General features: G+C 44.0%; 1 protein-coding gene across 1 annotated transcript in view; it reads left to right on the top strand.

Annotated features, from left to right (window-relative positions):
- The window catches only part of LOC140193014 (dynein axonemal heavy chain 6-like), a gene marked incomplete at its 3' end in the record, with an annotated part of 382,778 nt that overhangs the window by 319,362 nt on the left and 49,251 nt on the right, over positions 1-14,165 (top strand). The window contains exons 46-50 of the mRNA XM_072250467.1: positions 3,284-3,454; positions 6,559-6,726; positions 8,914-9,003; positions 9,410-9,607; positions 10,886-11,047. Of these exons, the coding sequence (XP_072106568.1) occupies positions 3,284-3,454; positions 6,559-6,726; positions 8,914-9,003; positions 9,410-9,607; positions 10,886-11,047 (789 nt within the window). The remainder of the gene's footprint in view (positions 1-3,283; positions 3,455-6,558; positions 6,727-8,913; positions 9,004-9,409; positions 9,608-10,885; positions 11,048-14,165) is intronic.

Below are 14,165 nucleotides of genomic sequence, written 5' to 3'. Positions count from 1 at the left end.
ATCCTGGACTTCCAGTCAGATCGCTGGGAGGTGGTAAGAGTGGGCTCCCTCACCTCTGTCCCTCTGACCCTCAACACAAGAGCTCCTTCCCAGGGCTGTGTACTAAGCCCCCTCCTTTACTCTCTGTACACCCATGACTGTGTCACCACTCACAGCTCCAACCTGCTAATTAAATTTGCAGATGATACTACATTGATTGACCTAATCTCAAATAATAACAAGGCAGCCTACAGAGAAGTCATCACCCTTACATAGTGGTATCAAGAAAACAACCTCTCCCTCAATGTCACAATGGAACTGGTTGTGGACTACAGGAGGAACAGAGACAGGATCACCCCCATTGACATCAATGGATCTGGGATTGAGAGGGTGAACAGCTTTAAGTTCCTCAGTATACACATCACCGAGGACCTCACTTGGTCTATACATACTGCCCGTGTGGTGAAAAAAATACAGCAGCGCCTCTTTCAACTCAGACGGTTGAAGAAGTTCAGTATGAGTCCCCAAATCCTAATGACTTTCTACAGGGCTCAATTGAGAGCATCCTGACTGGCTGCATCACTGCCTGGTATGGGAACTGTACTTCCCTCAATTGCAGGACTCTGCAAAGAGTGGTGCAGACAGCCCAGCACATCTGTGGATGTGAACTTCTCACTATTCTGGACGTTTACAGAGAGAGGTGCGTAAAAAGGGCCCAAAGGATCATTGGAGACCCAAGTCACCTCAACCACACACTGTTCCAGCTGCTACTATCTGGGAAACGGTACCATGGCATTAAAGCCAGGACCAACAGGCTCCAGGACAGCTTCTTCCACCAGGCCATCAGACTGATTAATTCACACTGACACAATTGTATTTCTAAGCTATATTAACTGTTCCATTGTATATCTTACTATACATACTATTTATTACAAATTACTATAATTTGTACATTGCACATTCAGACGGAGATGTAATGTAAGGATTTTTACTCCTCATGTATGTGAAGATGTAAGAAATAAAGTCAATTCAATACTCAACATTATTAAGACCTAAGAATTGATTGTGGACTTCAGGATGGTAAGACAAGGGAACACACACCAGTACTCATCGAGTTATCAGAAATGGAAAGTATGAGCAGCTTCAAATTCCTGGGTTCAACATCATTGAGGATCTATCCTGGGCCCACCATATTGATGCAATTACAAAGAAGGCTTGAGAGTGGCTACATTTCATTTGGAATTTGAGAAGAATTGGTACATCACCAAAGACACTTGCAAAAAGTTGTAAACTCAGCCAGCTCCATCATGAGCACTAGCCTCCCCAGCATCAAGGACACCTTCAAAACGAGATGCCTCAAAAATGCGGCAGCCATGATAATATTAATTGTTTGGGCAGGCTTGAAGTGCTAGCTGACCCATCTCTGTTCCTATTTTCTTGTTTTCTTCTTTAGAGTGAAGGATGAGGTTGATAGGATTGCCATATGCTCAAAAGGCCAAATTGCCTCCATCTGTGTGAGAATATGAGAAATCCCAGTCCTTGGATATTGTTGTAGAAGTTCCTTAGTGCAGAACCTGCTCCAACCATCCTCAGCTGCTACATCAGTCACCTTCATTCACAAGTGAGGCTGTCTGCTCATGATTGTAGAATGCTTAGTTCCCTTCCCAGCTCCTCTACAAATGAAGCAATTGATGCCTAATTTGGGCAATATTCAGGAATGGGTGGAAAGGTGTCAGGTAGAATTTGTCCTGCAGATCAGATCTAAACACCTGTCCTTGACATACAATGGCATATTCATCACCAAGTGGGATATGGACGAAATTGGAACTCGGTCATTAGACAGCTTGGTCAGCACAAATAAGTTGGGCCAAAGGGCCACCTTCTGTGCTGTATAGCTCTATGACCTTGTGAATCCCCACTATAAATATTGACCAAAAACTCAGCTGGGCTAGTCACTTAAATACTGTGGCTACAACATATCAAGCAGTAGTAAATTCAGGCAACTGGTCTTGTTGTGTTGTCTAGAAGATGTTTCGCCACTCATCCAAGAAGCTTCTTCAGTTCTGATCCATAATGGGTAGTTTTCTGGTTTATAAACTCTGAGTTGTTTAAATGTATAGCAATCACATGAGGGTTGTCCTCTTCCTGTGTATGTGTATAAATATATATATAGGCATCCGTTAGTCTCAGGAGACCATGGATTTGTGCCTTGGACGGTTTCCAGCGCACAGGCCTGGGCAAGGTTGTATGGAAGACTGGCAGTTGCCCATGCTGCAAGTCTCCCCTCTCCATGCCACCAATGTTGTCCAAGGAAAGGGCACTAAGGCCGATACAGCTTGGCACTGGTGTCATCGCAGAGCAATGTGTGGTTAAGTGCCTTGCTCGAGGACACATCATGCTGCCTCAGCTGAGGCTCGAACTAGTGATCTTCAGATCACTAGACTGATGCATTAACCACTTGGCCACGTGCCAACACTGTGTATATAGAACAACAAGTACTGCTGTAGTTCATAAGGGAGACTAGCCCTCAACTTCGCAAGGGATGAACATAAATACTGACTTTCTCAGTGACACCCAAGTAGCAGAATGTGGATACATTTAAAAAAAAGATGTGAGGTTACTTAGTTTTTGATACAGTGAGGGATCCGGATCTGTGGTTCATGAGATACAAATACAACAAGTAATAAGAAGGCTGACCTTTTGTTGGTCTTTACTGCACAGAGATTCCTGGGGAAACATAAGTCTTGTTATGACAGCACAGGGTTTTTCTGAGACTTCATTTGGATTTCTGGCATGTTCCTTGGACTCAGTGCAGTGTCAATTCAACATGTTAATTCCAAGAATGAAGTGGTTGTTCCCTAAAGAATCAAAGACTAGTGGAAAAGTGGAATTGAGGAAAGTGTGAGCACTGAGAGATTGATGGGGTATCTGTTCTCCCTGGAGATTGAACACTTATCACAGTTCTGCAAACATGCTCTGTGGATGTCCATAGATGGCAGTGTAAGGGGTAAGATCAAACATCAAATATTATAAACGCAAAATACGGGGACTGAGCAAGGAAATGAATGAGGCAGTGGAGCAGCTTTGTCTCACTGAATGACGGGCACATACCCAACTCCTGCTTTTCTTCCTTGTATTTGTGTATACATGCATGCATGATGTATGTGTGTATATATGTATCTGTGTGTGCAGGATGGTGTTTGTGTCCATGTGTGTGTGGATATGTGTATGCATCTGTGTGTGTCATATGGGCCTTTCATTTACATGTGACGTCTGTGAAGAGCAGTTGCTGATCTCTCTGCAGGTGATCGATGGCCTACTCCGAGCTGACGAAACAGACATTGTCTCCAAAAACAAGGCAGTGGTTCTCTTTGCACACGAGGTGACCAGAGTTTTCCATGATCGGCTCAGTAATACAAAGGATAGGCAGATGTTTTATACCTTCCTCTCGGACGATCTCCACAACTACTTCAAGGTGAGCAGGAAAACAAAAGGCTACATTTCAGATTGAGCAGGGAGGGAACAGGTGCAAATATTAAACTCAGGAGAGCTGGGAGAGAATAGTTTAAACAGATTGGGGCCAAGATTGCTCTGTTGATAATCTGATGAGCCATCTGGTTGATAGGTTATTGAGGGTTATTAATTAAAGTAATATAAAAGCTGCGAAAAACCAGGCTGTAGGACATACCAAGGTCAGCCCATGCTAATAGAGAGAGAAATTCTGAGCCAATTGTCACAGATGAATGACCTGCAGGAGAACTGACCATGTAAGACACTGGTATCTGGAACTGGAATCGGAATTAGTTTATTACTGTTATATGTTCCAAGGTACAATAAAAAGCTTGTCTTGCAAACTGTTTATGCAGATTAATTCATTACACAGTGCATTGAGGCAGTACAAGGTAAAACAATAATGGAATACAGTATAAAGTGTAACTGCTACAGACAAAGTGTAGTGCTGACAGAAAATAACGTGGAAACTCATAACTACATAGATTGTGAGGTCAAGAGTCTAGGCACTATCTATTATACAAGTCTTATAATAACCTTATAATCAATAGTCTTATAACATGGTAGAAGCTGAACTTGAGTCAATTGAGTCAATATGCTTTCAAGATTTTGTGTCTTCTGCCCAATGAGAGAGGGGAGAAGAGAGAATGTTTGGGGCGGGTAGGAACTTTGATTATGTTGGCTGTTTTTTAACTGAGGTAGCAAGATTTATAGACAGAGTCCATGGAGGGCAGATTAGTTTCTGTAATGTGCTGAGCTGTGTCCACAACTCTGCAGTTTCTTGTCATCTCAGGCAGAACAGTGGCCATACCAAACCATAATGCATCTGGATAACAATGTCACAGCAGTGCTCAGACAGGACAGAAGGGAGATCTCATCTTGTAAGGCTTTATAGGTAGAAATGAGGAATAAGGAAAGTATGACTATGTTAATAAGATTATATCATAGACCACCCAACAATCCGCAGGATTTAGACGACAACTTTGTAGAGGTATCACAGACTGTTGCAAAAAACAAACTTATGATAGTAGATGATTTTAACTCTCCACATATTGAGTGGGACTCCCATACTGTAAAAGGGCTGGATGGGAAAGAATTTGTCAAATGTTTCCTTAATCAGTACACAGAAGTGCCAACTAGAGAGAGTGCGATACTAGATCCTATTAGGGAATAAGACAGGGCAGGTGACAGATGTTTTGTGTAGGGGAACACTTTGCATCTAGTGATCATAAGGTCCTGATATTCTAAATAGAGAAAGGATATTTTGATGGCATCAGAAAGGATCTAGCAAGTGTGGATTGGAACAGGCTGTTTTCTGGCAAAGGTATACTTGGTAAGTGGGAGGCCTTTAAAAGTGAAATTTTGAGAGTACCGAGTTTATATGTTCCTGTCAGAATAAAAGGCAAGGAAAAAAGGTTTAGGGAACCTTGGTTTTTGAGGGATATTCAGACCCTGGTTAAGAAAAAGGAGGTGCACAGCAGGTAGAGGCAGGGAGGAACAAATAAGATATTTGAGTATAAGAAATGTAAGAGGACATGTAAGGAAATTAGGACCACTTAATTATGGCATGAGGTGACTTTAGCAGACAAGGTGAAGGAGAACCCTAAGGGCTTCTACAGATATATCAAGAGCAAAAGGATAGCAAGGAACAAGATTCATTCTCTGGAAGATCAGAGTGGATACCTATGCTTGGAAGCTGAAAAAGATGGGGGAGATCTTAAATGAATTTTCTACATCTGTATTTACTCAGGAGACAGACACAGAGTCTATAGAAGTGAGGAAAAGCAGTAGTGAGGTCATGAACCTTATACAGATTACAGAGGAGGAGGTGTTCGCTGTCTTGAGGCAAATTATGGTGGATAAATCCCCAGGGCCAGACAAGGTGTTCCTTCAGACCCCAAGGGAGGTTAGCACAGAAACTGCAGGGGCCTTAACAGAGATATTTAAACCATCTTTAGCCAACGGTGAAGTGCCAAAGGATCGCTAATGTTGTTCTGTTGTTTAAGGAAGGCTCTAAGAATAAGTCAGAATATTATAGGCTGGTCAGCCTGATGTCAATAGAGTCGTAAGACCATTGAGTCAAAGTACACAACAGCACAGAAACAAGTCCTGAAATGAAACAGTTCACCTTTCATCCTTAATCCATAACCTCTAATTCTAGTGTCACCCAACCTCATTATGAAAAGCCTGCTTGCATTTATCCTATCTATCTATTCATCTCATAATTTTGTATATATCTTATCAAATCTCCCCTCAATATTGTATGTTCTAGGGCATAAAGCCCTAAAGAATTCAACCTTTCTCTATAACTCAGGTCCTCAAGTCCTGGCAACATCCTTGTAAATTTTCTCTGCACTCTTTCAATCTTGTAAAAATCTTTCCTGTAGGTAGATAGACAGGACTTACCATGTTGTCTACCCCTAATCAGTCTGTCTATCCAAATACTTATAGTCGGGTCCTTTAATATACCTTCCAATAACCTTCCCATTACTGATGAAAAGTTTACGGGGAATATGAGGGGGGACTTCTTCACTCAGAGGGTGGTAAGAGTGTAAGATGAACTGTCAGTACAAGTGGTGGATGTAGATTCGATTTCAACATTTAAGAGCAATTTGGACAGTACATAGATGGGAGGGGTATGGAGGGCTATGATGTGGATGCAGGTCAATGAGACTAGGCAGATTAAAGATTCGGCATGGACTAGATGGGCCGAAGGGCCCATTTCTGTGCTGTAGTGTTCTATGACTATAAAGTGTTACAGATTACAGAGAAAGCGCAGGCAGGCAACAATGTGCAAGAGCTACGATGAGGTAAACTTTGAGGTCTTGAGTTCATGAAAACAAAATGTCCATTCAAGAGTCTTATGACAGCAGCAGAGAGGTGGTGCATGAATATTCAGATGGGCCGCACCTTCCAGGGTTGCGGACACTCTCAATGCCCTGGTTCCTTCTCATTCCAGCAAGTCATTCCTGCTCAAGGTCCACCAGATGCTGGCTATAACTAGGTTCTGATTGACACAGTGTCAGTGTGGGTGGACTGCCTTACCTTGCCCTGTCTTCACTCTTATAGAGCAAATTGAGTCCAGCCGACCTGATTGACAGCCGCTTCTTGTTTGGTGACTTCCTGGATCTGCAAGCGTCTAGTGACAGCAGAGTTTACCAACAGATCACAGACAGGGCCAGACTGGAATCGGTCTTGGAGCAGTACCACCTGAGGCAGAGCCTAGGGAACATGAAGGTAAGATTGGAGAATGTCAGCACCCTCCCAGTCAGCATGGCTAGATGGTACGCCAAAGGTCCCCCATCCCAACCTGGGCCATGTAAAAGTGTAGATCCTGTTCCACATAACTCCTGTACTGTACATTGTAGATCCCATTGCACACACTATAAGTGCTGGATCTTATACAATGTGCATCCTCTACAGTGCAGCACCTGTAGTGTGTAGATCCCGTACTATGTAGTAAATCCACTGTGTGGGTCCTGTACTGTGCAGTACCTCTACAGTGTGGATCCTGCAGTGTGTAGACTGCATATTGTGCAGCAACTGTACTGAGAATATCCTGTTTGGCAAAACACCTATACTGTAATGCATACAGTAGCTCCTGTTTTACACAGCCTGTATATGTGTAGTTTCAGAAGCATGCTATACCAGTATTGCTTGGTTCCTTTGCTGTGTCGTTCCTCTTCCATGCAGCACGTGGATTTTCATTTTCCTGTTCTGTGCTGCACCAACACGGTACTTTCTGTAGTAACACACACAAAATGGTGGAGGAACTGGCAGGCTAGGCAGCATCAATGGAGAGGACTTCCTGATGAAGGGTCTCAGCCTGAAACGGTTTATTCTTCTCCAGTGATGCTGAATGACCAGCTGAGTTCCTCCTGCATTTTATGTGTGTTACGCTGGAGTTGCAGTGCCTGCAGAGTATCTTGTGTTTATAGTATACTTTCTGTACTGAGCAGCACCAGTGCTGTGTATTTTGTGTACTGCACAGCACTTGTGCTACGTACTTACAGTATCATGCAGCATGTGTACTGGTTCTTCTCATAGCACTTAATATGTGTTCTCTGTAGAGTTCGTACAGAATAGTACGTGTACTGTATTGCATTCCTGTACCACTTAGCACCTGAACTGTGTACTTCCTGTATTGCTCAGTGCTTATACTGTGTACTGTACACTATATTTCCTGTCCAGCCCATCACCTTTATTATATAGTTTCTATATCGCTCAATATCATACTGATCACACAGCAGCTATACTTTGTAGTTCATGTTCTGTGTAATACTTGTATCATTTACTCCCTGTTATATACAACATCTGTACCGTGCAGTAGCTAACTACATAAGTGATGTTTGGTATAACCCCTGCATTGTTCAAATTTAAAGTACATTTATTATCTAAGTATGAAGCTATATACAACCTAGAGATTCGTCTCCTTACAGGCAGCCACAAGACAAAAAATCCAGTAGAACCCACTAGAAAAGAAGACCGTCAAGCACTCAATGTGCAGGGGAAAAATAAACAAATTGTGCAAACGTTAAAAGTAAGCAAGTAACATTCAGAACTGAAGTTCATGAAAATGAGTCCACAGCCATGAAGCCAGTCATCACTACAGCCAATCCAGAAGCTTGTTAATTGCAGTTCACAGCCTCAGTTCAGAGCAGAGACGAGTAAATCTCGCGGAGCAGTGAGCTAAATGCCAGCCCATCCCTCCCACCTGGCCCCAACACCCTGGCCCAGTGCTTAAATTGACCACACCTTGCTCTCAGACCCAGGCCTCGCTGACTTGATAAGCTCTCGGGCCCAGGCCCCACTGCCTCGATTGAGCCTGTACCCAACCGTTCCGATCTGGCTCAGTGCTTAAATTGACCAAACAGTGGGTTATTCCTTAATCTTGGGCCTGGGCTCTGCTGCCTCGCTTCGGTATTGCTGCATCAAATCGTCTCCAAGTCCATTCCAGCAATGGCCAAACATTGGCTCAATCCTTACTCTAGGGCCCAGGCCTGGGCCTGGGCCCCACCACCTCAATTCGGCCCACACCCGCTACGCAGTAACGATCCTGCATCTTTGAGACTTCAGTTCACACTGCAAAAATAGAAAGTCATACAGGCAGTTCAAAAGCTCAACTCCGAAAGGGAAGTTTGCAGCGATTGTTTCTGAGAAAAAATGTCATTAATGAAGTAGTTAATAGGTTTGTTTGCTGCCAGCAAGTCATCCATTACAGTGCTTCACCAGCGCCATCCTAAACCGGAATAGAAGTCGAGTAAGTTCTGTCTCGTGCAGTACCTGCCCTGCATAGTTTCCATTCTGCATGGTACCTATACTATTTGCATCCCGTTCTGTGATCACTTGTGCTCTGTACTGTATAGTTCTTGTGTTGCACAGACAACAGTTCCATTGGCTCTAATAATGTGTGTTTTCCACCAGGTCACTCCGCCTGTGTTCTTCAAGGAGGCAGTGGAGCACATCGTCAGAGCTGTTCGGGTCTTCACCCAGCCCAGCGGCAACCTCATGATGGTAACATCTCCCTCCCCCGTCACTGTTCACCCTTCATTCCTTGTTTCCTCCTCTCACTCTGTCTCTCCCTTTCTTGCATTGTTTTTCTCCCTCTCTTACAGTATCTCTCCTCACACTCTTCCCCCTTCGTACTGTGTCTCTCTCTCTGTCATACCTTCTCTCTCTCTCTCCCTCACCCACTCTTACATCTCTCTCCCCATCTCTCACAGAGTCTACCCCATACACACTCTCACCCACACATTGTCTCCTCCACTCACATTGTGCCTTCCTCCCTCTCTCACACACTCTCTACCTCTCTTTATCCCCACTCGTACTCCTCGCATACTGTGTTTTTCCAAACATGAAAGCCTTGCTCAATGAGTTCTAAGAAGGGATTTCTGTCCTGTTGGTGGTTTTCATGGAACAGGTTGGCTTGGACAACACTGGCAAGATAACCAACTCCTCTCTGGCCTGTTATATAGCAGGCTGTGAGCTCTTCAGACTCTCCATCGGACATAATTATAACCACAGTGACTTCAGAGAGGACCTGAAGAGAGTCTTCAAGCAGACCGGTGTCCATGGAGTCAACACTGTCCTCTTGCTGACAGAATTTGACCTCCTCAAGGTAAGAAAAGCAGAAAAAGATGTGTTACCCATCAGAGCCCTTCAGTCTGAGGATTAAACTTAATGTGGGCAGAGAAGAAAGTTATCTAAGGCAACAATTAGATCTTAATCAACTGGACCAATTGGATGAGGAATGTCAGACGGATTCAGGTAAATGCTCTGTGTTGCATTTTGGGAAGGCAAATCAGGGCAGGGCTTGCACAGTAACTGGTAGGGCCCTGGAAACTGTCGTAGAACAGAGAGCACTAGTGGTGCAGGTACATCGTTCCCTGAAAGTTGTGGCACAGGGTGAGGCAATGCTGTGAAAGGGGCATTTGGCATGCTTACCCTTATTGGTCAGAATATTGAGTTGGGACGTCTTGTACAAGATGTTGGTAATGCCACGTTTGGACCACTGTGTACAGTTCTGATTATCATGAAGGATGTCATGAAACTGGAGATGCTGCCAAAACAATTTGTGAGATTTTACCATCTGGAGGGTTTAGCTATAAGGAGAGGTTGGATAAGGCAATGGCTTTTTCTCTAGTGTGTAGGAGGCTGAGAGGTGATGTTATAGAGGGAAATAAAATCATGAGAGGCATAGACAAGGTCAGTAGTTACAATCTTTCCTCCAGGTTAGAGTAATTTAAAATTAGAGGGCAGGGAAAGATTTAAAGGGGATCTAAGGGGAAATCTTTTCATTCAGAGGGTGGTGAGTATATGGAACAATCTGCCAGAGAAAATGGTACAGGCAGGTAAAATACAACATTTACAACACAGCTGGAGAGTTACATGGAAAGGAAAGGTTTAGAGGGATATAGGCCAAATGCAAGCAAATTGTAGTGTTCTAGATGGGCAGTGGTCAGCATGAGTGAGGTACATTAAAGAGCCTGTTTCTGTGCTGTATAGTTCTATGACCTGGGCTTGGACAGGTGGATGTGACTCCAAGCTGGGAATGCTATCCCAACTGGCTTAGAGCTAGATTCATACAGGGAATGGTATCCCAACTCATGATCCAAGAGATGCTCCAACTGGAATCGGTGATCTAAATGAACTTTGACCCAGGATTTCCATGTGGTGTCTAATCTACCCTATCTGGCCTTGGGGCCATATTTCTAATGCTTTGAGCTTGAAGTATTTCAGACATCACATATCCAACAGTGTACCCATGTCTTGTATTAGGAGTGCAGTGAATTGTGGAGGCTTCCACAGCAAACCCTCTTACTTAGTGGCTCAGAGCGATGAAGGAGCTGTGGTGGAACCTGGAGCCCTGGTGATCAGGTGTATTCTTTGTGTGCAGGATTCATTCCTGGAGGACCTGAACTGCTTGGTGAACTTGGGGCAGGTGCCGGGTCTCTTTGAAAGTCAGGAGTTGGACAATGTCATCATGGAGCTGAAGAAATATGTGTATGAAGGCAACATCGCTGACAACAAGGAAGCTCTGTACCATTTCTTCCTGCAGGTGGGCCCTTAATTAATAGGCATCCGTTAGTCTCGTGAGACCATGGATTTGTGCCTTGGAAGGTTGTATGGAAGAGCGGCAGTTGCCCATGATGCAAGTCTCCCCTCTCCATGCCACCAATGTTGTCCAAGGGAAGGGCATTAGGACCCATACAGCTTGGCACCAGTGTCGTCACAGAGCAATGTGTGGTTAAGTGCCTTGCTCAAGGACACACGCTGCCTCAGCCAAGGCTCGAACTTGTGACCTTCAGATCACTAGACGAACGCCTTAACCACTTGGCCATGCGCCAACACACTGTAATCAACATCTGCTTCCTACCATCAAGCTAATTGTGTATCTGATTAGCCAACTCTCCCCAGAATCCATGCAACCTGACCTTCCAGAGAATTCTTCTGGTCATTGGCCCACAGCTAAGGATATCATATACCTTTCTCAGTACTAACAGACAGGCTACACTCCATACTGTCTCTGATGCATCACTGTCTGTAGGTAGTCCAGTGATATGTCACTGCTTCCTAGGATTCCAGTGATACCTCACTACTCCAGAGTATTCCAATGATGTCTCTTCCTCTGAATACTCCACTGCTATGACACAGGGTCTTGGTATTTTAGTGATATCTCATTATATCACACTGATTCTGGACATTCCAGTGATGTTATTCAGGATCTGGGTATGCTAGTGATATCTTACTGGCTCTGGTTCTAGATATTTCATGGCTATGGCACTGGCCCAGGGCATTCCAGTGATATGACTGACTCTGTATATTCTGGTGGAATGATCGTGGCTCATGGTATTTAGACCATAAGACAAAGGAGCAGAAGTAGGCCATTCGGCCCATCGAGTCTGCTCTGCCATTTTATCATGAGCTGATCCATTTTATCCTATTTAGTCCCACTGCCACGCCTTCTCACCATAACCTTTGATGCCTTGGCTACTCAGATACCTATCAATCTCTGCCTTAAATACACCCAATGACTTGGCCTCCACTGCTGCCCATGGCAACAAATTCCATAGATTCACCACCCTCTGACTAAAAAAATTTTTTCGCATTTCTGTTCTGAAAGGGCGCCCTTCAATCCTGAAGTCATGCCCTCTCGTACTAGACTCCCCCATCATGGGAAACAACTTTGCCACATCCACTCTGTCCGTGCCTTTTAACATTCGAAATGTTTCTATGAGGTCTCCCCTCATTCTTCTAAACTCCAAGGAATACAGTCCAAGAGCAGACAAACATTCCTCATATGTCAACCTTCTCATTCCCGGAATCATTCCACTGAATCTTCTCTGTACCCTCTCCAACGTCAGCACATCCTTTCTTAAATAAGGAGACCAAAACTGCCCACAGTACTCCAAGTGAGGTCTCACCAGCGCCTTATAGAGCCTCAACATCACATCCCTGCTCCTATACTCTATTCCTCTAGAAATGAATGCCAACATTGCATTCGCCTTCTTCACTACTGACTCAACCTGGAGGTTAACTTTAAGGGAATCCTGTACGAGGACTCCCAAGTCCCGTTGCATCTCAGAACTTTGAATTCTTTCCCCATTTAAATAATAGTCTGCCCGTTTATTTTTTCTGCCAAAGTGCATAACCATACACTTTCCAACATTGTACTTCATTTGCCACTTCTCTGCCCATTCTTCCAATCTATCCAAGTCTCTCTGCAGACTCTCCGTTTCCTCAGCACTACCGGCCCCTCCACCTATCTTCGTATCGTCAGCAAACTTAGCCACAAAGCCATCTATTCCATAATCCAGATCGTTGATGTACAATGTAAAAAGAAGCGGCCCCAACACTGATCCCTGTGGAACACCACTGGTAACCGGCAGCCAACCAGAATAGGATTCCTTTATTCCCACTCTCTGTTTCCTGCCAATCAGCCAACGCTCTATCCACGTATGTAACTTTCCTGTAATTCCATGGGCTCTTATCCTGTTAAGCAGCCTCATGTGTGGCACCTTGTCAAAGGCTTTCTGAAAATCCAAATATACAAAATCCACTGCATCTCCCTTGTCTAGCCTACTGGTAATTTCCTCAAAAAATTGTAATAGGTTTGTCAGGCATGATTTTCCTTTAAGGAATCCATGCTGAGTTCTGCCTATCTTGTCATATGCCTCCAGGTACTCTGTAACCTCATCCTTGACAATCGATTCCAACAACTTCCCAACCACCGACGTCAAGCTAACAGGTCTATAATTTCCTTTTTGCTTCCTTGCCCCCTTCTTAAATAGCGGAGTGACATTTGCAATCTTCCAGTCTTCTGGAACCATGCCAGAATCTATCGACTTTTGAAAGATCATCACTAATGCCTCCGCAATCTCCACAGCTACTTCCTTCAGAACACGAGGGTGCATTCCATCTGGTCCAGGAGATTTATCGACCCTTAGCCTATTCAGCTTCCTGAGTACTTTTTCTGTCGTAATTGTGACTGCGCACACTTCTCTTCCCTACCACCCTTGAGTGTCCGGTATCCTGCTGTCTTCCTTAGTGAAGACTGATGCAAAATACTTGTTCAGTTCCTCTGCCATCTCCTCATCTCCCACTACAATTTCTCCAGTATCATTTTCTATCGTCCTATATCTACTCTCACCTTTCTTTTACTCTTTATATACTTGAAAAAGCTTTTAGTATCCTCTTTGATATTATTCGCTAGTTTCCTTTCATAGTTAATTTTTTCTCTCTTAATGACCTTCTTGGTTTCCTTTTGTAAGGTTTTAAAGACTTCCCAATCCTCTGTCTTCCCACTAATTTTTGCTTTCTTGTATGCCCTCTCCTTAGCTTTAACTTTGGCTTTGACTTCTCTTGTCAACCACGGTTGCATCCTTTTTCCACTCGAAAATTTCTTCTTTTTTGGAATATACCTGTCTTGCACATTCCTCACTTCTCACATAAACTCCAGCCACTGCTGCTCTGCTGTCTTTCCCGCCAGTGTCTCTTTCAGTCAACTTTGGCCAGTTCCTCTCTCATGCCGCTGTAATTTCCTTTACTCCACTGAAACACCGACACATCAGATTTCGGCTTCTCTTTTTCTAATTTCACAGTGAACTCAATCATGTTATGATCACTGCCTCCTAAGGGTTCCTTCACCTCAATCTCTCCAATCACCTCCGGTTCAT

This window comes from Mobula birostris, unplaced genomic scaffold (genome assembly GCF_030028105.1).
Source record: "Mobula birostris isolate sMobBir1 unplaced genomic scaffold, sMobBir1.hap1 scaffold_348, whole genome shotgun sequence".
Taxonomy (NCBI): domain Eukaryota; kingdom Metazoa; phylum Chordata; class Chondrichthyes; order Myliobatiformes; family Myliobatidae; genus Mobula; species Mobula birostris.
This window is presented reverse-complemented; position numbering and strand designations above follow the sequence as displayed.